The sequence below is a fragment of the Oncorhynchus mykiss genome, chromosome 23, assembly GCF_013265735.2.
Source record: "Oncorhynchus mykiss isolate Arlee chromosome 23, USDA_OmykA_1.1, whole genome shotgun sequence".
Classification (NCBI taxonomy): Eukaryota; Metazoa; Chordata; class Actinopteri; order Salmoniformes; family Salmonidae; genus Oncorhynchus; species Oncorhynchus mykiss.
The window spans coordinates 39,358,812-39,384,675 of NC_048587.1; the positions used below are offsets into that span (position 1 = coordinate 39,358,812).

Consider the following 25,864-nt stretch of genomic DNA (forward strand, 5'->3'; position numbering starts at 1 on the left):
ACTTACAACTCCCAATGAACAGTGGTGAATCTGGTGGCAAGTTTGCATTGTGCAAACAGCCATACATGAAGTGATTTGTTGATTTGAAAATGAGAGTGGGCAAAGAGGCTGTGAAAAGTGCTGATGCGATTCAGATATGCCTGTAGCCACTCTAATTGCTTACATATTTTACATTGTGACCGCATTCGGACACCTTGGGTGAGTTTGCGCTGGAACCCAACAGTAAACAGCTCAGGGACGACACAGTGGGAAGTGATTTTGGCTCTTTTTTATTTTAACACAAAAGCAGGGGGAGACACACAGCGGCGAGGATGGTAACATGATTTATTTGGGGCAGTGACTAGAAATGCCACACCTGCCACTATGGGCTAAGTGGAGGTCCAGCACTTTGGGGTTATCCATCCGTAGGGAGAGCCAATACCTCAAGATTCCACCAGCTAATTGAAAATGCAGCTTTTAAAACAGAGATTTAATAAACTAAACATCAAAGCTGGTCATTTTTCACCAAAGCGCCTCAAGGGAGACACAGCCAAGTTCATTGGAAGGCTCATTCAGCTTTGTAAACATTGGTGACAAACTCTCTGTTTTTTGTGGCACAACTTCCAACACACTAAATATCTCTTGGCTTCCCGCTCCCAAAGCCCCTTTCTTTCTCTCCGAGACATTGGCTCTATCATAAGAAGAAAAAGAGTAAGGGAGCTCAACTGCATCTTCAGTGAAAAATGACAGATATCTACTGTTAAATAACTTTCTATTTGATGACTCATGCTAACAGATTAATCACTTTTTATTTTCCTTTCTCACTTTGGAATTGAAATGCTTTTGTTGTTTACTTTCTCTTTGTTGGGGTAGGGGACTTCATGCCACGAGCTGGGGTGGGGGACTTAAGTCCCCTAGGAGGGGTGGGGGACTTGGCACCGGCTGGAGAAGAGACATGAGCAAGGGCTGGGGAAGGAGTGACAACCTTGGGACCTGGGATCTCAATAGGACGTTTAGGTGGGATAATCGACTTGGGCGTTAGAGTTGGTTTAGCCTGAGGAATCGTATCACCATGCTTGTAGATGCTCACAACGATATCCACAGACTCTCCTCCATATTTGTTCTGCACCGTCATGGTGTACCTGCCAGAGTTTTCCAGGGAAACACCTTTGATGGTGAGACTGGCAAACTTTCCGGACTCGAGGGACACCAAGTACTGGTCATCGGGATACACCTCTGCACCATTTTTGAACCAGGTGACTTGAGGTTTTGGGTCTCCGCACACTGTGCAGGTCAAACTCAGGGTCTACCAAGCGGGACAAAGGAATTGAAGGAATGGAAAGACCTTGGTTACCAACACAGATATAACAGAAGAACATAGAATGTTGCTCGTGTTGTTCTCACATAAGCAGTACTGTTCTTTAATTTAATCAGAGTTTACTATGTTTATCATGTCCTATTTCCCTAGTCTCTTGTCTTTGCTTTACTGAGATGAGCATGTTTCTCAATCCGCTGGAAAAATCCCCTCTTGTAGCATCAAAGTGAAATAACCAATCACACTACAAACAAGCGTGTGTAGTCACTTTGGAGAGACGTGCCGGTTACATTGACCTTTACAAGTAGCTCTATTCTGCCATTATGTAAACCATATACCTCTATGACATGTGTACAGAATACTCCTAGCACATACATCACACTGTATTTGTTTCATAAGGACCCCAGTTTATTCTTACCCCACAATATGTAATATGCTGTGTGAAACCAGACATGAGGTGCTGTAAAAGGCAATATATCTGCACAATCTTCGCCTTATGGGAGATTTTCTAGGGCGGTATATAATGCACCTATAGGCTACAGTTGTCTCAATCAGAAGGCTCTCCAGATTGAATGGAAATTTGGAGCATAGACATCAGCTGCATCCACCTGGTTATGATAGTTGACACTGACTTTCCCAATGTGTTAAATCATGTCTGGTTACCTGTTCTAGCGTTAAATATATTCCCATAATTGTATTCAATCACAAAATAAAATGTTAATTACCTTCTTCTCCATGATGGTAACAACATCAGGCAGACCGCCCAGCACTTTGCCACGATCTAAAAATGTAGATATCATATAATCACAAAATTGTCTGAATCAAAAGATTTCCCACAGAGCCACAATCTAGCATTATGACAAGAGAAGGTACTCACTGGCTTCAGCATATGCTTCCTCTCTGGAAAACAATAGAAGAATGGCATTGTTAGTGAGTTCATTAGCACAGTGAGGCTTGCTATATTTCACCCCAAGACTGACTCCGTCCACATGTTCTGCTTTGCCAAATACATTAACACTATGTAGGAATACGAGCTGCATTTTAGCTGTAGGAACGTTGCATTTATACAGTACTGATGCCCTACATATATGTGCATGAAATGAACACTGAACAGAATTATGACGTGAATATCTTACTTTAGTGTTGTGAATTCCGCAAAGGCTTTATCGTAGGCTGTGAACGAAGAAAGAAAAGAGAGGCTACAGTTGGGCTTCTCATAATGTTTCATTAATGTTACACCATACGAAACCAATTTTGAAGTATAGATGGAGTAGCCTACTTTCTTTCTTTCTTTTTGTTGCTGTACTTACTGCTACTTGTCTTGGAGACACAACAGCAGTGTGGCAGAGACATATCATACCTCAATATTGTAATGTTGTTCTGTTTTGCCTGAAATAGCTCATCCTCCCTCACTCATTACTGTTTCCAGACCACAAAATCGCATGACCTGTCAGGGACCAGCCCTTGATTATGTTTGCCATCAAACAGTATGTTGACTAACTGAAGTATGAGCCAGGATTGCACCTTTAATATTGCTGTTCCTGTTATTTCGTCCCCCGGATTTGCCTAAATATGCAGCTTGCTTCTGTGTACCCAGCTGCAGAGATGCCCTTTTAATTATAAATGTAGAAATCTGCAAAACAACAGTGTGAGACTGGACATGGGTTAGTCTAAGACTGTGGCAGGACAACAGCCGTGTGGGCAATAGTTAGAGATGATGTGCAAAAACTGCAACAGTGTTAAGTAGTTGGTCATTTTAATAAAGATGTGCAGTGATCTCATTACTGTGGTCCAACTGAAGACTCCACCTCATTGATATACTGCCAGAGCAATGGTAATAATATACAACCTCTGTTTTTTTTACATTCAGATGTTATGTACATGTACTAAGATGTTATGTACACATACTAAAATGTTATGTACACATACTAAAATGTTATGTACACATATTAAGATGTTATGTACACATACTAAAATGTTATGTACACATATTAAGATGTTATGTACACATACTAAAATGTTATGTACACATACTAAAATGTTATGTACACATACTAAAATGTTATGTACACATATTAAGATGTTATGTACACATACTAAAATGTTATGTACACATACTAAAATGTTATGTACACATATTAAGATGTTATGTACACAAACTAATGAAGACAACTACAAATGCATGTGAATATTTTTTAAAAAAATGTTTAACTTAATTTATCAGGTTTATCATTTCCAGGTTACCATTATCCTGGTATTGTCATTGAGGTTCATACATGCTGAATCTGCTAATATCACTCTTTGAATTAATTTATTATGCTATTTGCAAGACTGAGAAGTAGGTTGTTAAAGTTGTATTGTACAAGTACAATACAAGCACAACAACATACATACTCAATATCAGATATCGTCTGACTTACCATCTCCAGAAAGGTCAATGGTGCGACTGTAGGTGTTCTCCGTATCTATTATCTGGATGTGGTACAGACCCTTATCCTTTTCTGTGGGTTCAAGGATCTCCATAATGGCCATGGCAGGGGTACCTCCAATATGCACCTTCTCAGAGTGAGAGAGTTTACTTTCCCTGAAAGGGTAAAAGGGGAGGAACCGATGGAGCATAAGTATTGTTTTTGGAATCCATTGTGTTGGATTGAGAAGGTCCCTACTGGTTAACTCAAAGAGCAGTCAATGAAACATGGTATCAACTGAAGTTCACAGGTAGCTCAATGAGGAATTTATTAGGAGAACATAAAAAAAACATCATATGAAATTGTGATTGATTCTAATGAAAATAGTCAAATGTCCAGATTTCTCGCATAATAGGTGTAACTTTCTAGTAGTTTGTCAAATATTGACCCGCTACAATTGCTGTGCTGGACCATTTGAGCATCATCATTATCTTATTTATGTACCATTGCCCTCTTGGCAGTCAGGGAGGTCCTGAAATTTGCCCAGCTGAAATGTGTGAGGAATTATGGGAAATGGTAGGCTTTGTTCATTCATTGTGTGTGAAATTGTTGCCATGCTGAAACATGCTCCCCCTGTCAGTGCCATGCACACTGGAAGAAAGTAAAGACCCGAAGCAGCTACTTCAAAATGTTCATACAGGGATTAGAAGACCCACGCATGGTTTAGCTGAAACTGGTTTGCCTTACACAAGCTGCTGTAACCAATGACTTCCCACAAGCCTGAGGGAGTGTTTTTTTTTTTTTTTTTACCCTGTAGCTATTCTGCTAGGTACAGTAGGCCTGTATAATTGTTTCCATTTGGGAAAATTGTAAATATGATAGTGTGTGAAGAGAGGCAGTCTCTCGTCTCCCTTTTGTGTCACTCCTTTTCAATAACCACCTTTTTATAATAATCTCAAATCATGTTTACATGCCTGGCTCATGTTAAGCCTTGGAATAAAACCTTGTGCGGATTCTATTTCCATAAACATTTCCATAATTTCTAATTATCTGCATAATTGAATAAAAAAGCACCCCCCAAAAAAACTTTGCTTACGCATGCAGCCAATGGATTTTCATCTCCTCTGTGTAGTATTTCATGTGGCAGTGGAGCTGAATGCCTGTTGCCGTGCAGTGAATTGCCAGCTCTGCTGCAGAGGATCCTGGAGAGAAAAAAAGGAAAAACCATGCATTCTTTAGTGTACATATGCTGACATTTATATTCTATACTTCTCTTAAGCTAACATATCTTCTTAGATATATACAACTTGGTTATTTGCTGTGGTTTACTAATTGGTTGGCCGGTGCTGGGAATCGGAATCAGTGCAATAAATGCCGTAATGGAGATATGACTTCTGGCTAGGATGACAGGTACAGTACAGATGTTACTTGCAGCCCAGTTCATGAGGGTGGAGTAACAGGACCCTTGATATGCCCAATGGCTGTGCAATCCTCCTCATTAGTTGTGCTGTACTGATTTAGCTGCACTGAGAAAAACCACAACTGTGTGAGGAACAAATTATCTGCAATATAACGATTGTGAGTCTAACTGATTTCTTGCACTGGTTGAATAACAAGCAAAATAAACTGATAACAAATTTGTTTTAATACTCAAAAGAGAAGTGACAATCAAGAAGATATTAATACCTACCAGCAAGTTTAGAAAGCTTCTCGATTATTTCATCAAAGGCTGTAAGAGAGATGTTGATAAAACAAAATGATGTTCAAAGTATGTTTACAGTAAGACAATATTTCAGATGCAACATAATATAGTTTTCATATTAATATTTACCATGGCCGGATATTTCAATTTGGGACTGATCCTTTCCTCTGTCATCACTGATGGTAGCTTTGTAAATGCCAGTAGAAGCCTTGGAGAACTAGGTTGGATATAAAACAAAGCACAATTTCAGGGATCAAAATAGAATGCAGTCAATAGGCCCACCCTCTGCAATAGTAGCAGAGACCATGTAAGCTACATTAGCTGCATTACATTGAGAATGATTTTTTTAACTTTGTAATTTCCTGTTCATATAATTGAAAACAATTGTCCCAATTTCATATCATTTTCTCAGCTCTTCTGGGACTTACATTGACTTCAGAAAGTAATCACACACCTTGACTTTTTCCACATTTTGTTGTGTTTCAGTCTGAATTGAAAATAGATTTAATTGAGATTGTGTCATTTTTTTATGAGAAATGAAAAGCTGAAATGTCAATAAGTATTCAACCCCTTTGTTATGGCAAGCCTAAATAAGTTCAGGAGTACATTTTTGCTTAACAATTCACATAAATTGAATTGACTCACTTAACATGATTTTTGAATGACTACTCCATCTCTGTACACCACACATACAATTATCTGTAAGTTCCCTCAGTCGAGTAGTGAATTTACAACACAGATTCAACCACAAAGACCAGGGAGGTTTTCCAATGCCTCACAAAGAATGGCTCCTATTGGTAGATGGGTAAAAATGAAAAAAGCAGACACTGAAAATCCCTTTGAGCATGGTGAATTTATGAATTACACTTTGGATGGTGTATCAGTACACCCAGTCACAACTAGCATACAGGTGTCCTTCCTAACTCCGTCACTGGAGAGGAAGGAAACCACTCAGGGATTTCACCATGAGGCCAATGGTGACTTTAAAACAATTACAGAGTATAATGGCTGTGATAGGAGAAAACTGAGGATGGATCAACAACATTGTAGTTACTCCACAATACTAACCTAAATGAAGGGTGAAAAGAAGGAAGCCTGTACAGAATACAAATATTCCAAAATATGCATCCTGTTTGCAATAAAGCACTAAAGTAAAACTGCAAAAAAATGTGGCAAAGAAATTAACTTTATGTCCTGAATACAAAGTGTTATGTTTAGGGCAAATCGAACACAACACATCACTGATTACCACTCTTTATATTTTCTAGCATGGTGGTGGCTGCATCATGTTATGGGTATGCTTGTCATCGGCAAGGACTAGACATGTGTATGTATGTGTATAGTGTGCATGTTATCATGTGTGTGCATGCATGTGTCTACGCCTATGTTTGTGTTGCTTCACAGCCCCCATAAGGTGTATTTTTTTCAGTTTTTTAAATCTGATTCTACTTCTTGCATCAGTTACCTGATGTGGAATAGAGTTCCATGTAGTCATGGCTCTATGTAGTACTGTGCGCCTCCCGTAGTCTGTTCTGGACTTGGGGACTGTGAAGAGACATCTGGTGGCAAGTCTTGTGGGGTATGCATGGGTGTCTGAGCTGTGTGCTAGTCGTTTAAACAGACAGCTCGTGCTTTCAACACGTCAATACCTCACACAAACACAAGTAGTGATGAAGTCAATCTCTCAGCCACTTTCAGCCACGAGAGATTGACATGCTTATTATTAATGTTTGCTCTCTGTGTACATCCAAGGGCCAGCCGTGCTGCCTTGTTCTGAGCTAATTGCAATTTTCCTAAGTCCCTCTTTGTGGCACCTAACCAAACGACTGAACAGTAGTCCAGATGCGACAAAACTAGAGCCTGTAGGACCTTCCTTGTTAGTGCTGTTAAGAAGGTAAAGCAGCGCTTTATTATGGACAGACTTCTCCCCTTCTTAGTTACTGTTGTATCAATATGTTTTGACCATGACAGTTTACAATCCAGGGTTACTCCAAGCAGTTTAGTCACCACATCATGCTCAATTTCCACATTATTTATTACAAGATTTAGTTGAGGTCTAGGGTTTAGTGAAGGATTTGTCCCAAACACAATGCTTTAAGTTTTTGAAATCTTTTTGACTAACTTATTCCATGCCACCCATTCTGAAACTAACTGCAGCTCTTTGTTAAGGGTTTCAGTCATTTCAGTTGCTGTAGTAGTGTATAGTATTGTCATCCGCATACATAGACACTCTGAGTTTACTCAAAGTCAGTGGCATGTCATTAGTAAAGATTGAAATAAGGAAGGGGCCTGTGATTCCTGAATCTACCTGGATTATGTTGGACAGGCTTCCATTATAGAACACTTTTCCAGCAGCAGACTATGATCGATAATGTCAAAAGCCGCACTGAAGTCTAATAAAACAGCCACCACAATCTTTTAAAAATACATTTCACTAAACAAATCATCAGCCATTTGTGTAAGTGCTGTGCTTGTTTAATGTCCTTCACTATAAGCTTGCTGAAAGTCTGTCAATTTGTTTACTGTAAAATAGCATTCTAGTCACTGGGAGACAAATTCACCCTTTAGCAGGGTAATAACTTAAAACACAAGTCCAAATATACGCTGGAGTTGCTTACCAAGACGACATAAAATGTTCCTGAGTGGTTTAGTTGGTTTTTAACTTAAATCGTCTTGAATATCTGTGGCAAGACTTGAAAATGGCTGTCTAGCAATGATTAACATCCAACTTGACAGAGCTTGAAACATTTTAAACAGAATAATGTGCAAATACTGTACAATACAGAGACTTACCGAGAAAGACTCACAACTGTAATCGCTGCCAAAGGTGATTCTAACATGTATTGACTCAGGGGTGTGAATACTTATGTAAATTATATATTTCTGTATTTCATTTTCAATAAATTTTCAAACATTTTGAAAAACATGTTTACACTTTATCATTATTGGGAATTGTAGGTTGTTGAGTGAGAAAGAAAATCAATTTAATACATTTTGACTGTAACACAACAAAATGTGGAATAAGTCAGGGGGTATGAATACTTTCTGAAGGCACTGTACATGTGGCCACTTGATGAGCAATATCAAACATGCGACTGTATGTCAAGCACAGGATCAGAGTATTCATTTTCCATCTCATAGCTTTGTTGGGACATAGTATGAGTGAGAAAGCAAGATTGCAGGGTGTGATTATGTATAATGACATCATTGGATGTGACTGGTTACTATGACAGCGGTGCTCTACTGAGGAAAGAGGCGTTCGTCTTCTTCCCCTCAGGGTTATTCCTCTTGTTTCCTATAAATGGCTGGTGTTCCTATGACCGAGAGTCAAAACGCGCCTTGACTGCATCAGTGTCCGCTTCTCTGACTTCTCTTACATGATCACCAAATGTTTTGGTGGCTGTGTTTTTGTCTTGTCTTATTGTATAAAGCCAACCGTTCCCCTAGGAACTGACTGCATGAGCGTGTAGGCGGATAATACCCTCCTTCAACAACAGCGATATATTGTAGCACTAGCGACAAAGATGTCTGACTCTTGCTTGGCCTGATTGTGTCTAGATGTTTGCTGATGATATGGAAAGCCATAGAACTCTTCAATGGCTGCCTTGAGATTTCCAGCAATGGAGGTCATAGTATGAATGCACCTAACCCAGTTTAACTGGAATTCAGACGGTAAGGTCCTTCACTGTAGCCTATTATTAAAACTGCAGGGTCTCAAGACACTCCATTGTGCTTCTGCCTATTGTCCAAATAACAACTGCTATTATATGTAGTTTGTTCAATCTGTGTGTTTATGTGATAAAATTACCAGGGAAATAGGAAACTTGCAGGCTCCAGATGCCAGACTGGCTGGCCCTTCAGGGGTAATCTCAACGTCATCCTTGAACCAGTGCAGCGCTGTTTCTTTCTTCAGATTGTCCACCTGCATTATGAAACAATAGACCCGTTACCCGCAGAGAGGTGGACCAGCCCAAACAAAGAGGCATGACTGCACTACAACAACACCATCTGTCATCATGCCTCTCAACAGAGGGGAACAATGACTAAACTGAATCATACTGACTGTGTTTGTCGTTTAGGTTGGCATTAGCGATAACTCACGCCATAATTTCAATTTAATCGCTTGGTCTAATCTAATTGTACTTAAGGTGAATGTTTAATTACCTTGCAGATGAGTGCAACAGAACAGTCGTCCCCAACATGGACTGACAAAAACTCACTGAAGTGGGGGCCTGGAAATAGTGCAATAGACAGAAAGTGGGAGAGGGGGATGTGAGGGAGAGAGGTGGAGGAGGGATTTGGAGGGAGGGGGAGAGGGGTCAAAAAGGTCAGATTTGAATGCATTGTTTCGCTAATAACATCCTTGTATCCGTGTAATATCCTTCCTTGTAATATCCTTGTAACAATGGGTGGCTTATGGATTTGCAGGTGAGATAACAGTGTGTGGTTGCCATAAATAATGTGAACCTTAATAATTCATTATGATACCTAATCATCATCTTAGTGTACTGGATGTTTGAAATTAATATTTCATTCAAATATTACTCAAATTAATTTCACACATTTTTTACTTTTACCTTCTTTCACTCTGATGTACTCGCTCCTTTGGTGTTCTGCGTCTGCAAGAGCTGCCTTGAAATCTACAACCCAAACAAAGTGAAACATGGGATAAATCCCGGATACCTCATGGAGCCCTACCCTGTATTCGAGCACAACAACTCCCCCACAGCAGACAGGCTCTCACCATCTCCAATTAGCACCAGAGAGGACTGGCCTCTGGCTTTGCCATCCTCGATCTGAACAGTAAAGGTACCCTCGCTATCCTCTGTGAAATGATCCAGCACAAACTCAATGATACCAGTCTCCACGTTGTGACTCGCATGATTTGGCTGAGAACACAGAGAAGAAGACACCAAGAAAGTTTACAGGAGAGGACTTTACTGAGGGAATTTTGCGAATCCAATAATGTGGTTATGTTCTGTGATCTACTCTAGTCTTGGCTTAAAAAGGCTATTCATGCCATACATCGTGATGAGAGTAGAATGTCTAGTTCAAAGACAACAACAAAAATTGTCTGTGCATGTTGTGTCTGAAATGACACCTGTATAGTGCTTGACTTTTGACCAGAGACAATGTGTCAGTTTAGTGTTGACAGGAATAAGGAAGTGACTCGTACATCATTTGCTGAGAGCTCCTTGTTGTTACCAAAGAACTTGTAGGTGACAGCAGAGGAGATGTGCTCCGCCTGCAGCCAGAAGCACATGCGACCACGCTCCAGAATCTTGTAGGCCAGTTGAGTCTTTAAAGGGATCACTGTGGAAGCAGGATAAAGGGAGGAAGAAGGTGATGCAAATAGAGGTACGTTTTGTGACAGAAATGACATTTGCTCATGAAAGAAATGTCATTTGTTCAACAGGTATACATTTTCCTCCTCAGAAATTAGAAAATGCTGTGATGAACCACATGCTAAAAAGTTGATGGAGCAAGGGCTGAAAAACTATTTTCTGGGATTAACAGTTGTCTCCTTTATGTGGTTTACACAGATCTTACCTCATCACCAGTCTACAACGACGCACACGCCCATACAGTATATGCAGATTATTCAAGCCAAATCCCCAAAAATGTAATCTTCTTTTTACCCTGAGCTGTGTATTCCAAAATATAATTTGATGGGGACCAGAATGAATGAGATTGAAAATAAAAAAATCCATATTGAATAAATCCAAACAAAACCTACCCGGGTGTCTGATACCATAGCTCTTTGCCAGCATTTTCTCCAGCTCTGTAATAGAGGTAAATAAGGGGAAATGCATTTCAGTATTCCAATGATCCAATATCTGTTTCGCAAATTGATTTCAGGAAACAGCCAAACAGCCAAACAGCTTCCTTCACAGCAAAGCCCTTCTACATGAAACGTCATCGTATACTTCCACAGTAACAGTTATCTGCACTGCACAAGACCAGACATGCATGTACTGTATCACTAGATCATATCATATTTATGAATGACTGTGATGGGTGCCATTATTGTCTGCCGTATAATGAAGTGTTGTTGTGTTGATTTAGATGTACTAGTACAGTAGGCATGCATGTATGGACAAAATGTATTTTATACCATGATATGTCCAGAATGAGGGTTATAAATAAGTAACCTCCTATTTGTGATCCACTCCCCACCCAGGGCCTACCTTCGGCATGGATTTCATGGCTGGCAGAAACACCATCCGTGTTAGTTACAGAAACAGAGAAGCAACCCACATCCCCCTGGTCAGGGTGCTTGAAAATAAGCTTGGAGCTAGAATGTAATAAAAGAAAAGACACACCATTGAATATAGGGTTGAGGAGATATTTAGCACATCAATAGAAGTATATCTTTTTTATTTAACTAGTTAAGTCAGTCAAGAACAAATTCTTATTTACAATGACGGCCTGGGAACAGTGGGTTAACTGCCTTGTTCAGGAGGCAGAACGACCGATTTTTACCTTGATAGTCGGGTATTCGATCTAGCAACCTTTCGGTTACTGGCCCAACGCTCTAACCACTTGGCTACCTGCTACCTATTACACATTTCCGAATCACTACTGAGAAGTTTTATTTAGATAAAATATATTTGATCTATTGACAAGTTTTGTGCATAGCTTACGTGCTGCCCTCTGTTTTGATGACAATTTCCTTAGAGAAGTCAGTGATTTCCTTGTAGAATTTCTTCCACACAAAGTGGGAGCTCTCCGTAATTTGACAGCTTTCAAATGACAGGATGATGTCACCTGACTCTTTGTCCACTGTGCAGGTCATCTCCTGGGCACCTTTTGGATTGACAAAGCAAATAGTGAAGTTGACAGGCAACAGCAATAAAAAAAATCTGGCATTGCAAGTACAGCATGTCCTAGAGATGGGTGTTTAGGTGCAGTCATACTGTGCTAGCGTAGTATGTTCATTATATGTCCACAGTGTATTTGTGTCTGTATGTTCTGCATCCTCTGTTGAATTAATATCGAAAGAATTGTGAGAATGACTTTTCCCTGATCTCACCCAGTGCTTGAGTTACTGAGGTCCCTGCAGAATACAACACTGCTCTCTGCTGGTTGCCTGATGCTCTCATTCCAACCACTTTACAGAGCTCCATATGAGTCATATATTTTTCTCTCCTCCCACGTCCTCCCAATGTTCCTTATCAACAGAAGAACAGACAACCCCTCCCTAGGCCCCTCCTCAACATCCCTGTCTAGTGTACCCCACACTTCGTGGTGTTACTCTTCTACATTTCAGCTAATCTAACTCCCATTTTAATGGGAATCCTGACCCAAATAAACATTCTCTGTGGAACGCACTGAATGAATGCTGCTCTGTACTAAGCCACATTGAAGCTCAGCATCGGGAATTGTGTCTGTCCAACAGTACCTTCCACTGCTTTGGCAACCACAGGGTTAGAAGCCAAGGAAGGCTTGCCGGCACCTTCAGAGTTCGCCGCACGCACTCTGAACACATATGACACTCCGGCTTCCAGCCCAGTCACCTGAAAACAACAAGTACTGTAAAATGTGCCAGACAGGGTACATTGTCATAACTCATAGGTATTCTAGGAATACTCTGTACCTTGTGGTAGCGGTGACTGACAGCATGGCTCTCATTGGAACAGTGCCATTCATCTGAGCCTTTCTTGGCAAAGTCCACAAAGTAGCCTGTGATTGGGCTGGCGCCGGTGTAGACGGGAGCCTTCCACTCCACCACCACAGAGTCATCACGGATCTCGCAGAAGGTCATGTCATAAGCTGGTCCTGAAATTCAGAGTGCAGTAAATGTAGAAAATTACTTTAAGTCAGACACACAGAGTATAGAGGTCAGACTGTGTAATGTGTATGTGCTGCTATCTTAATGATTGATGTTGGAAGTGGCACTGCCGATAAGCTTGAATGCACCTCTTCCAGAATTCATTATCACATTAAAAGGATGAGATATGCATTGCGGTTTAAATATGCAACAGTATTTGCATGTAAAATGGCATTCGCTTCTTTGAACTATGCACACTTTGTTTCATCTTTAAAATATCAACTTGTTTCAGAGAGGTTTTCGGTACTGTACCTGGCTCTGGCATGGTCCAGGCATCACAGTGGAAAGCCTTGCTAGGGGCAGAGGGGGCACCAAGACCAGCAAGACTTCCACCATAAACCATGAACTCATAGACTGCACCTGCACTCAGATGTTCAACCTGTAGTTGATAGGCAAAGTATTAAAACTGTTAGAATCACTGCATAATAGATTCATAATGATCCTAACTGTAACAGCATTTTTATTTGACTAAGGTCAATCAGATTTATACCTTGAACAGCCTCTCTTTGATGGGTGGGATGTTGACCTCTCTCCATGTGTGTTCTCCGTGCCTGCGTTTGTTGATGTAGTATTCAGCCACCGGAGAGCCACCAGAGTGGACGGGCCGCTTCCAGTTCAGAACCATGGACTCTCCATCACAAGCGAGCAGAGCAATGTCATATGGAGCAGAGGGAATCGCTGCAAACAGAGTTTAAAGGTTTCTAAACATGTATCATGGTGGAAATATAGCAGGGGTCCCTAACTCCTGGTGAAATACTGGTTGTGCAGGCTTTAAGTAGCATGTATACAGTGCATACTTTCCGTATCCACTGTATAATACATCAATCTTAATTCATCATGGAGTAAACTAGCATGTTAGATATGATCATTGTTCACTACAAACTACAAAATACTGCCATCCACATAGTTTGGAGTATCACCAATAAATGAGTTTAAATATGTATGGTGTGATGAAACAATCTGCAGTTGTTGGTTGAATGTCCCAAAGGAACTCTGAGCCAATGGTTGGTTTTTGACTCATATTGCCTAAATTATTCACATTATTTGGACGAGAAAGGTACATGACGATTGGCTAAATCAAATAGGCTCCCAGTCTGTCCTGCTGAAACTTTTGAATTGGAAGGATAATGGTCCTCTTTTATTGGAGACATTGATTTTAGATATTCGGCCAATTTAAGGCATCAAAGTTAGATGTCTTTGTTTGTCATACTTCTGGACAGCTACCAACAGACTTGTTAAACAGTCTTGATAACCTTGCTACAATTGAATCACTATGATCATTCACAGAGAAAAGAGTCTCCAGCTAAGCACAGTGGGTCGCTAAAATCGTGTATTTGCATTTTTCTTCTGCTGTTACTTTTGCTACTGCCAGATTGAACCCAGTACTTTTTACGCCTGGTTGGAACCTTGACTAATGACAATTATATCCTGTGCGTGTGCCTGTGCGCATGTGCGTGTGCGTGTGTGTGTGTGTGTGTGTGTGTGTGTGTGCATGTGTGTGTGTGCATACTCACTGAGGGCAGCTTTGACAGAGAGGGGGGACGACTCCTGTGATTCATCACTAAGACCCAGCTCATTGATGGCTTGCACACGGAAGACATACGTCTCACCAGTGGTCAGGCCTTGAACCACAAATCTAATCAAAAAATCAAAAATAGCAGATGAAGTAAAATGTCAACATATTATGATGAATGAAATCACACTCTTCAAATAATAAGTCTATGACTGAATACATACTTGTTGCTCTTGTGAGGCTTGTGGTTAGCTGAATCCCAGTCCTTGGAGCCTTTTACACAGACATCGATGTAGTAGCCAATAAGGTTATTAGGCTCCTTGGGTTCAGCCCATTGGATAACAAGAGATGTGTCAGTTTGCCTTGTGGCAACCACCTGACCAGGAGCGGAGGGGACACCTATAGTAGATCAACAGGGCATGGTTAGGCTCCTTAAGTTCAACCCATTGGATAACAAGAGACGTGTCAGTCTCCCTTGTGGCAACCATTTAACCAGAAGCGGAGGGTTCACCTACAGTAGATTAACAGGGTTAATGTCTAGGGGAAAATGTCAACTATCTACTTACTTTAATTGAAGGACTATTATTTCTTAGCAAAATCTACAAAATGAATTACTTTTTACATTTTTTCAAATTCCACCCATGACTATTTCTGTGATTTGCAGGGAGTTTGACTTTTAGAGAGAATACTTGTGCACAACCTTGGGGAGGACTCTAAGAGATAGCTATAAAGCCATTGAAGAGGACCCTCTTACCACGCAGCTCTTGAGTCTGAATGGGCTCAGTAGGCTCAGAGGCTTCACTGCTGCCGTACATGTTTGCAGCCAGTACACGGAACAAGTACTGTTTTCCCTCAGCCAAGTCAAACACGGCATAACGAGGAGATCTCACAGGCACCTGAGTGTTCACCCTCTGCCACGCACCGGTCTCAGCTAGGCACTGTGATGGTAGAACCCCAAAAACAAGATTTACACCCTGTTCAACAGGCAAATGAAATGGAGAGAAAGATAGAACCCCAATTCATTTTGCTGACTTCAGCTATTCATTCGGGTGGTGAACCTGAATATTTTTGCCCTCAATTATACTATTGAACGCATCTTAAGAAAGATTCCATCTGTTTTAGAGCAGAGTTTCTCAAACTTGTTGTGCCCGCTGACCTCATAATCACAAAAAATCTGTTCTTGTTAGTAATAATCCTAAAAATAAATGAAACATTTGTATTTTTTTAATATTTTAAGATCTGGCCACAGACCCCACTTTGAGAACCCTGTTTTAGTGGACACAAATCTATCAATTCCATGTTGAAATGTGTGGGAAAAAAATAAACCTGGGGGAGAACAGTGAGAGACCAACCTTCTCAATATAGTACCACACTGGGGCCCGGCCGTGATAGGGGGCAGGTTTCCAGCTGAGGACAACATATGTTCGGTCGGTCTCTGGGGCATGCAACTTTGAGGGGGTTCCTGGCACCTTCTTCTCGTCTACGGACACAAGACATCACAGAGATTTACTGTCTTTTTCCCAAGTGGGAACAGTCCCCCGAGTTGACAAAAATATTGCCACAATAACAAATGTTTTCAAGGTTATGAAATTGTAGTACTGAAGATTTTTTCTCTAGCCTGTCTATGCACATGGATCTGTTGCTAGTATAGATGTGTTACATTCAGTCTGAAGAAGGTGCCACAGATGGTTGGATCTTAGCATCCTGATGGAATTCTCATCAAAAACTAATCAGCAGCTCTCTCATGAGCCCAAATTTAGGCTGTATAATTATTGCTAATTATTGAGACGGGAGAATCGTGAAAAGAAAATGTGAAATGTGACAGTTGTTATTGGTGTTTTATTATACAGATGGAAGACATGGTACAATGTGAGGGGCTAATGATATCTCAATATTCTAAATGGGTAGTTTACCCTCATTATTCTTCTTTGTGCTACTGACACTGATGAAGAATAAAGAAATAAGCCTAAAAAAGTAATAGCATGACTGCTTAGAAGAACGTCAATACATCATCAATACATCAAGGACCCCCATACATCATAGAAAACCATTTAGTACCTTCAACGTCATCGTAGTAAGTTACAACGTCAAGTTTACCACCCAACTTGATGGCTGTCAAACAAAGATAAAAACAGAAAATGATATACATTAATTTGATTCTAGGGAATACATGACCTCACAAGACAAGTTAAAGTTTACGAATTCATCCTCACATTACCATGGAGTCTTTCAAATTCAGTTGGGTCCAGGGCGGCAATGGGGTCAGACATTCTGGAGGGCTTGCTGATGCCTTTTGAGTTTATCGCCCGCACACGGAAGTAATAGGAGTGGCCCTCAAAAAGGCCAGGCACAGGGTATTTACAGATCTTAATGGGGGAGTCGTTGCACTGCACCCAATTTTCAGTTCCAGTTTCGCATCTGCAAAAAATTGAGGAAAATTGGTACATCTCCAATATGTAGCTACATTATCCTGTCACAAGCTACGAACAGTGGTGGGAGATTATAGCTTGTAATTTACAGTTTTGCCTCCCATTTTCGGCCTAGAATGATATGTGATTTTAAGAAAAAAAACTACCAGAATGTATATAACGAGGGCCTGGAGTTTTTCCTGGTCAGGTAATGGCATCAGGGGAAAAGTAGCGGGAAAAAGTAGCTGGATATATTCACATTTGATTCCCATTTTAACACCTTCCGTTACCTATCTACAAAGTATCCAATAATGGGGCCTTCAGTAGTGGTGTTGGGAGGCTTCCAGGACACGATGACATAATCTCTGTTGGCGTCATGGATCTTGATGTCCATAGGGGCACCTGGAGACCCAGGTACTGGGGGTGGACCATCTGGCATAGGGACACAAAGCAAGTCACATCATCACAGTCTGTCAAAGTACATCACGCTATATTTGAAATGCCCTGTGAACAGAATTATTCAAGGATCAAAGAGCTTTTTGAAAAATAGAAGAATATGGCTCATACTAGTTTTCAAAGTAGATGAATTGCTGGTACACACAGAGGTGGTATACAATTCTCAAAGTTAGCAGATTTCTTACCAGCACAGGAGACGAATGCACTGTGCGCAGCATCTCCCCCCTTTGTCACCATACGGAGAGTGTAGACGCCCTCATCATCCTTGTTCAGGTGAAGCAGGGTCAGCTTGGACTCGCCTCTACCAGACTCTATCTTCACCCACTTGGAGTCTGACAGCCGATGATCTAAAACAAAACAAAAACGCCAATATTAAAAGTGAGGAACTGTCCGTGGCTGAAGTTACTCAAATGGTCTTGTAAATCGGCTGTTATTGAAAGCAGTTATGATTGTAAGAGAAAATGTGTTACCATCTCTGAACCATTGAGCTTCAGGCTGCAGATTGGCTAGGTTGGGGCTAATGTTCATTGTGGCTGCCAATGTGACCGTGTCTCCTTCTGTTCCAAAGACCGAGCCAAAAGTCTCCAGGAAGGTGATGTTGATCTTGGTGTATTTGATCTCTGGCAACATGGGAACTGCAAAAGATAGTAAAACAGGATACACTTACAGTATTATGACTCTATTTTAGTAATATAATTATAGATGACCATGATCAGAAGTATATTCTGCAATGATGTATATAATTACATACACTTTAAAAGAGAGAAAGCACTGAATTATTTGGAAGACTTCGTGTTTTTTTTATTTTTTTTTATTATCCATGCAAAGGTGCAATTTATGTTGTGATTAGTATAGAGGTTTCATCAGATAATGTCTCTGTCGATTCTTACAGGGATAAATAAAAACGAACATTATTTTCATATGTTGAGAATGCATGTTTGAGTTGATATACCCTACATTACTCATCTCATATGTATATGTATATACTGTACTCTATATCATCTACTGCATCTTTATGTAAAACATGTATCACTAGCCACTTTAAACTATGCCACTTTGTTTACATACCCTACATTACTCATCTCATATGTATATACTGTACTCGATACCATCTACTGCATCTTGCCTATGCCGTTCTGTACCATCACTCATTCATATATCTTTATGTACATATTCTTTATCCCTTTACACTTGTGTGTATAAGGTAGTCACTTTGGAATTGTAAGGTTAGATTACTCGTTGGTTATTACTGCATTGTCGGAACTAGAAGCACAAGCATTTCGCTACACTCGCATTAACATCTGCTAACCATGTGTATGTGACAAATACATTTGATTTGATTTTGATCTACAGTAGTTTGTTTGTCTCTCACAATAGTATAAACATTTCTATATGTAGCAGTAGTTTGTTTGTCTCTCACAATAGTATAAAAAAAATGTATATGTAGGCTACATCCTTGCAACGCAAGAAGAATGTTGCCATATTCAAACAATCCCCAGTTACTGGATTTGACTCAACAGTGGTCAAGATCTCCTCAGAGGATAAATGTATCAGGAAGAATGCACAGGACAGTGGTGTTGGGTGGACTTACATGTGTAAGGAAGCCATGCATAGGAAGATAAATGCCCTTCTTCTCTGAATCCTGCAAAACAGACATATTATACACGTACAATCACTACAAAACAACAAAATACATTACACTATAATATTGTATTGTGGAATAAATCAAGTATATAAACATAGCGTTATCATTTAAATAAGCCATATCATAAAAATCAATCCTTTAACAAAACTTATATACTGTATGTTTGCTTTGCCAAACTTACTCTTGACAATGACAGAGGCCTGAGTAGAGACCTGTCCATGAATGTTACTAGCTACAGCAGTGTACTGCGCAGTGTCATCGGTTTCACACCTATAGGGAATACCAGAATAATACATTGTTGATAATGTACATGAACACATAAAACCATCTCAGCAATACCTAAGGCTTAGACTTTGTCTCCATCTATAGTTTGTGTGGGTATATTTTTGTATGTGGGACTTTGATTAATTGACTAACCACCAAACATAATTTCCTGAGTTGAATTTACAGGATGGTAAACTTTCAAAGGATAACAAATTATGCAGATTATGCAAATTGCTGTTGACAAAATGATTACTGGGAAATATCAAGCCATGATCCTCATTTGAAATGGTGCTATGACTTTATGAAAGCACAGTAAATGAATACTGCAAATATACATAATTTTCTAGCTTGTAAGGGAAAGGAAAGGGAAAGGGGGATACCTAGTCAGTTGTACAACTGAATGCATTCAACTGAAATGTGTCTTCTGCATTTAACCCAACCCCTCTGAATCAGAGAGGTGCGGGGGGCTGCCTTAATCGACATCCACGTCATCAGCGCCTGGGGAACAGCAGGTTAACTGTCTTGCTCAGGGGTAGAACAACAGCTTTTTACCTTGTCAGCTTGGGAATTCGATCCAGCAACCTTTCGGTTACTGGCCCAATGCTTCTACCCGCAAGGCTATAGTACCTTCCACCCCAAGGGTCTCTTATTTTGACCTCTACAATATAACCACACACTCAAGGTCAGATATTATCAAATGTTTGGAACTTAAGACAGGAGAATAATGCTATGCAGGGGAAAAAAACAATCGCATGAATTATTCATGAGATATTCATGAGAGGCTCTAAGACATGAATGGCAAACATCTAAAGCTGCAAGGAGAGAGGAGGTTGAGAATAGTGACAGATATAAGACATTGACCCCGTATATGCCATTTTAAAGCTGTCCATGCTCACTTTCCCTGACTATTTCCAAACCATGGTTGTTTTCTTTGAGTGTGAAAGAGTTTGAACCCAGGGAGAACACAGAGTGGCATTTCTTTATTGAAACCCTTCACTTTGATTTGGAGAGGCAAAAAGAGCTTTGAGACTTAAGGTGCGATTTAGCGTTGGTGCTCCTGACACTGACAGCGAGCGTATACAGTGCTCTTTAAGGAGCTCCAGGATCAAATGACAAAGAGCTCAGCACTTTTCTATGAACAGCTGATGAGTCCTCAAGACGAGGGCAGTGCCCAGGGGGGCTTTGGACTAAATTGGAAAAGCTCCACCGCTACGGCTCCACCATTCACAAGCCTCCCTTTTGTGAACACTTGCGTGTTAATTAAGTTAACAGTAAACAATGTGATTGTGAGTGAAATGCAGGGAGGCCACAATGAAAATCTCAGATGGTCCAGGAGCAAAGTCATGATATTGTATAAGACTTTTTAAATGGGGGTGATAAGCTACCATAAGAGAATAATGTTTTCCGGACAAATGGATCTAAATAATATAAAAACCTGTGATTTCCCATAACATAAAAACCTGTGATTGTTTTATCACTGAATGTGTGTATCCATTGTGCAGGTTTTTCCTCCCGTGAGAATAACTTACTTGACGATCTCCAGGTTATGAATTCCAACATTGTCCTGCACATTGTATTTCATTGACGATAAGTCAATGCTGACACCATCTTTATACCTGGAGAGAAATCAATTAGAAATGGTTAAGGTGAAGTCTTTCAAGTGGCTGTGGTAACATAGGAAAAAAGTAATAACAGTATGCAGACTATTGTGATGTGACTGTGTATAAGCAGTCTGTACCTGTGTCATGACGTATACCTTTAGTGTAAAACTGTAAAATTATTACAGAGCCCATAACAGGTTAAGATTAGCTATGCTGACTTCTTAACCTCAGCTAAAATCTAACACCATCAATCATCCGTAAAACTTTGACCACTATTTCAATCTAACAGAGGGTATGAAAGAAAAACACTAGCATTAAGCAGTTCTCCCGTTGTGCTACACCAGTACAATAACATTCTGCACCGATAGATAAGCAGCTAAATGCTGCTGTTGAACTTGCTGAATGACTGTTTTGGACACAGATGTAGGATTTTAATTTGATCACGCTTTTGTAACTGAGAATTTTCTTGCAAACTTGTAGTGTATTCTAGGTTTAAAAATGTCAGACTTGATGTCCATTCATTATTATCCACATAATAATTCACATTTCTTGTTGCTGCAGCCTTATTTTACTGCTGTAGCAAACTGGCTCAAATGATGATCCTACATCTGTATTTAGTCTGAATCCTCACCATTTCACAAAAGGGGTTGGGTAGCCCTCGACCGTGCAGTATAGCTTCACGGGAGTGTGCTCCCAAACGGTATGGGATCGGAGTGTGGTCAGGAACTTAGGGCCCCTGATCATAGACTCCTCACGGACGTACTTCTCAACCATCTTCTTCCTCACCTGAAGGTAAAGTGGACATTTTACATTTTTCTTCAATACCCTATTCAAACTACTAAGCCAAGCCAAGCTGAGGCGACCTGTACTGCCCTGGCCAGGTAATGCATCCATCATAGTTACTGGAACCGTGCTAGACAGGATAATGCAAAAAGTAAATATCAGAGCCTGCACAATACGGTTTGGCTTGGCTCAAACGTGTGAAAAGTGTACTTGTGCAGATCTGATACATAATATTTTCGCTCATCTTTTTCAAATGACATCTTTAATTCTGGTGACATGCTGAAATCTCCCAATATGACAGATGACCTTACCACTCCCTGGATTCTTGTTTCTTGTTTGTGATGATAATCATCCTCCACCACTTCAGAGCTATATAAGCAAAACAAACTTAGTTATTAAAGGATAATTTACAAAAAGTCAACATAAAACAGTGTAAACAGCTAATTTTCTTTAAGTTAACAAGCATTTACGAACTAATATAAGAAAGGCCCAACACAGTGAAAAACTAAGCACCACAAAAAAAAGTCAATGTTAAGTCTAACCATAACAATCATTATTTGCTATACATACAGTAAGCATCTTATTTGCATTTTAATCATTGGCTTATTGCTGAGTAAATGCAGTCATAGAGCTACAGAGCACTTCGTTAGCATCAAAAGACCTCTAACAGCATCATGTTGACAGTATTCTCATGCCCTTTTTTGGCAAATTACCTAATGTACTATTTATTGCAGATTAATCATCAGTCTATACATACCTGACAGAATGATCATAGAAGTGTGTACAGGTAATATAGATTACGTGATCGGAGATGACACAGATGAAACTGGGTACAATCCATAGAATGTATGTTGCAAACTAATATGAGTGTCCTGTCTCTACTCCTGATGTCAACCAACACAAGTAAACACACCCTTCTTTAAAGGCAAATCAGTCCAAGGTGTATTACAGAGGAAAATGTTAATGGTATTATTATCATACACAAACAAATATGACAATTAGTCATCATACAAATTAGTAAAGCATATGTGTCCCCAGTTTATAGAAGAGAATGTGATCCAGTGATGTAGTAGCAATAGGATGGCTGCATAGTTACATGAGATTTGACAATTAGCAGGGAACCAACCTATTAGTGGGTTACAAGTGCTCTCTCTAGGTGTAAACTTAGCCACTGTTAAATGCCCAGCTGAATACACTAACTACCATTTGAAACTGTACACCGAGGGCCAGATTTACTTGATGTATTTACACCAGTTCTTTATTCTCAGAGGAGAATAAAGACCGGGACAAATGTGTTAACTGTCTTAATTTACATTTAATCTAACTATGCTAAATAAGCTCTATACAGTTTAAATGCTTAACTTACTCTAGTAAATAGCAGGTGCAATTTATACTCCTGTGCAAACAATTGTAAATCTGGCCACCAGTTTCCAAACCACTAGTATGTTTCAAATGAAGCATAGGATTCCAATGGGCCCATCTCCTTACCTTGTGTACTGCTTTGCTACCACCTTAGACTGTGCACTGTGGTAGTCATGGCTGACGTGCACGTGCTTGTGTCTGGCAACTGTCGCAGCCATAGTTGATCACTTTTAATGACCTGTGATTCAAATAAGGAACACACTTACTGTATTCTATTGGCTAACAGCAACATAATGGCAACCATAGAAATACAGTATAATAGTTGTATCTCGATGATTGCAACAAACCATGTTAATGTAGAATTACTACAATGCATCGGGCTCTTTGATCCATTGATGCATTTCAGGGCACAATATGCAGTATGATACAGTATGTCCTTCAACATTAAATTATATGTCTTAGGTATTAGTGCCTGTGAGGTTACAGACACTGGGGATAGAATTCCATCAAACCTGCACTGCGGGAGAAAGATTGGGCCTGTTCTTATGTAATGGAAGAGTCTGAGTTATGGGCAGAAGAAATGGAAAGCAAATTCATTGGAGGTTTAAATTAGATGGTGAGGGGGTTGAGGCTTAGAGCTAGTTAATGGCTTAAGTGTTCATCTATGAAAATTCAGTTATTACCAGTTATTCTCACAATACAGCAATCTAAATATAATTCAGACCATATGAAGGAGATAAATATAGCCTATATTCACAGGTGATGTGGTGATAAATAAGAACATACAAAACCATATAGCCTTTAACAGATTGAATATTAACAGACACAAGAACAGTCTGAGCACTTGCAAGTTATTTTTAATTGCAGTAAATAATATGGGAATAAGGTCCAAACTTAGTTTAAAGTAACTGTCCAGTGTTTGCAGATTTCTGTGAAATATGACCTATAATTAATTACAATATGAGTGAAATAGTTTTCCTTACAATTTTTTTTTTAGTTAAGTATGTTAATTAAAAAGCAGCTTTTCTTTGTTGGAAGGATGCCGGGCGAAGCCCAACAACAGAAATGTGTGGGCGTAAACCGGTCATAAAAAATATTCACATCAGTAGACCGCTGATTGGCCAGCTCAGCCAATGAGCCAACATGACATCATTTTCTGTGAGGAAATAGCAAGCATTTTTTAAACAGTCTGTTTGAGATACAAGTTTGAGGTGGAGTTTTTGAAGTGTTTTTCACCAATGTATGCTTTGGCCACAAATACGAGTAAAGGACAACGTTATTTGGGTGTCAGTTAACAGAATATTAACTAATATTAACTAACTTAATTAGTGAGATTTTCACTGGACAGTTACTTTAAAACTTACTGTAGCTTTGAAAATGTTCTCTGAACATGGAAAAAGTTCAATTCCCAGTCCTACAAAGTTGCATATTGCCCCTCAATGTGTTTTGGAATAGGTTTACAACCAAATAACAGCTTTTTGACTCTATTCTTTTCCTTTTCTATCTTATTCGCTCATTCATTTATCAGTCAGGTTCAGCTAATTCTCAAGTGCAGCAAAAGTGCTTAACATCAGAGATTCAGGTACTAGAAATATCAACCTCTTGACACTTGAACTCCTGAGCCACATTTCTCTGCATATAGAAGACAAAGTAAACTGTCTTTTTATAGAATTCATTTTAAAAGTCTATGTAAGCTGATGCCTCCATTTATCAACATGCCATCAGAGCAATATTCTCATATCAATCATTTGTGTCCAAAATCTATTAAAATGAATATTGCTAGATAATATCCTTATTATGTCAAGGTCTATGCAGTAGCCTAGGCCCTAATTAGGTAACTGGACTAATCAATCTCAACATTCTGATATAACCAAGATCCAAGCATGCATCTCTCAATTCAACACCTTTCTGAAAAATGCAATAATCTGAAAAGGAAGGAAATAATAGGCATGACTTACCCCAAGAGATTACACGAGCGCAAAGCAGAGGTAGGTCAGCCTAAACCCACTTGGGAGTCACTGGCTGATGAAAACCAAAGATTAACCACACAGAGTGCAGCAACTCTTGCATCCCATTTATGGATAGGCATATGACTATATATAGCTTTTACATCAACCCGTAACATAATTTCTTACTTGTAGTAGGCTAGGCACAGATCACGTAGTGTTAGTTATTCTTTGATCACTGAATAGGTCATAAAACAATATCCAGTTTGCAATGTGTTTAGTTTACATCATTTAAATAATGTCATACTTAATTTTTTTCAACTCTATACATGAAATTGAGGATCATTTTCATATAGCCTATATTTGTTTTTATATTTATTAGCTTTAGGCTATGTTAATATAATATTGCTTAGCTCTATGCTCAACTGAAGGAACCTTAAGACAGAATCTTAAGATGACCTCCTGAAACCTGAACTGTGGCCAAGCACTATTTTTAACAAGAGATTGGGTTAACAGTCACAGCAGTGTGATATGCCTAGGCTACGGCTATTTCTGCCAATAGCCTGAGGCAATGTCACACAGTTTGTTAGCTTCATGCAAGAATAATTTCTCCATTACTTATCTACAAGGCCTAAATGATACAATAACATA

General features: G+C 39.6%; 1 protein-coding gene across 1 annotated transcript; it reads right to left on the reverse strand.

The window, feature by feature from the left end:
- Positions 1–251: 251 nt before the first annotated feature.
- Positions 252–25,353, reverse strand: myom2b (myomesin 2b). The gene is made up of 36 exons (XM_021580965.2): positions 25,226–25,353; positions 23,394–23,505; positions 22,217–22,274; positions 21,754–21,908; positions 21,051–21,137; positions 19,439–19,527; positions 19,204–19,254; positions 18,083–18,247; positions 17,798–17,959; positions 17,447–17,588; positions 16,967–17,166; positions 16,807–16,860; positions 16,101–16,228; positions 15,503–15,686; positions 14,973–15,147; positions 14,750–14,871; positions 13,726–13,913; positions 13,488–13,614; positions 13,002–13,183; positions 12,807–12,921; positions 12,049–12,211; positions 11,593–11,699; positions 11,142–11,186; positions 10,581–10,717; positions 10,149–10,293; positions 9,982–10,044; positions 9,569–9,636; positions 9,213–9,326; positions 5,534–5,621; positions 5,393–5,431; positions 4,799–4,904; positions 3,715–3,878; positions 2,431–2,467; positions 2,172–2,194; positions 2,020–2,075; positions 252–1,285 (listed from the first exon to the last, which is right to left on the reverse strand). Exons 2-36 carry the CDS (start codon positions 23,483–23,485, stop codon positions 830–832), a joined length of 4,287 nt encoding a protein of 1,428 aa, XP_021436640.2. The 5' UTR covers positions 23,486–23,505; positions 25,226–25,353; the 3' UTR covers positions 252–829.
- Between the last annotated feature and the right edge of the window lie 511 nt (positions 25,354–25,864).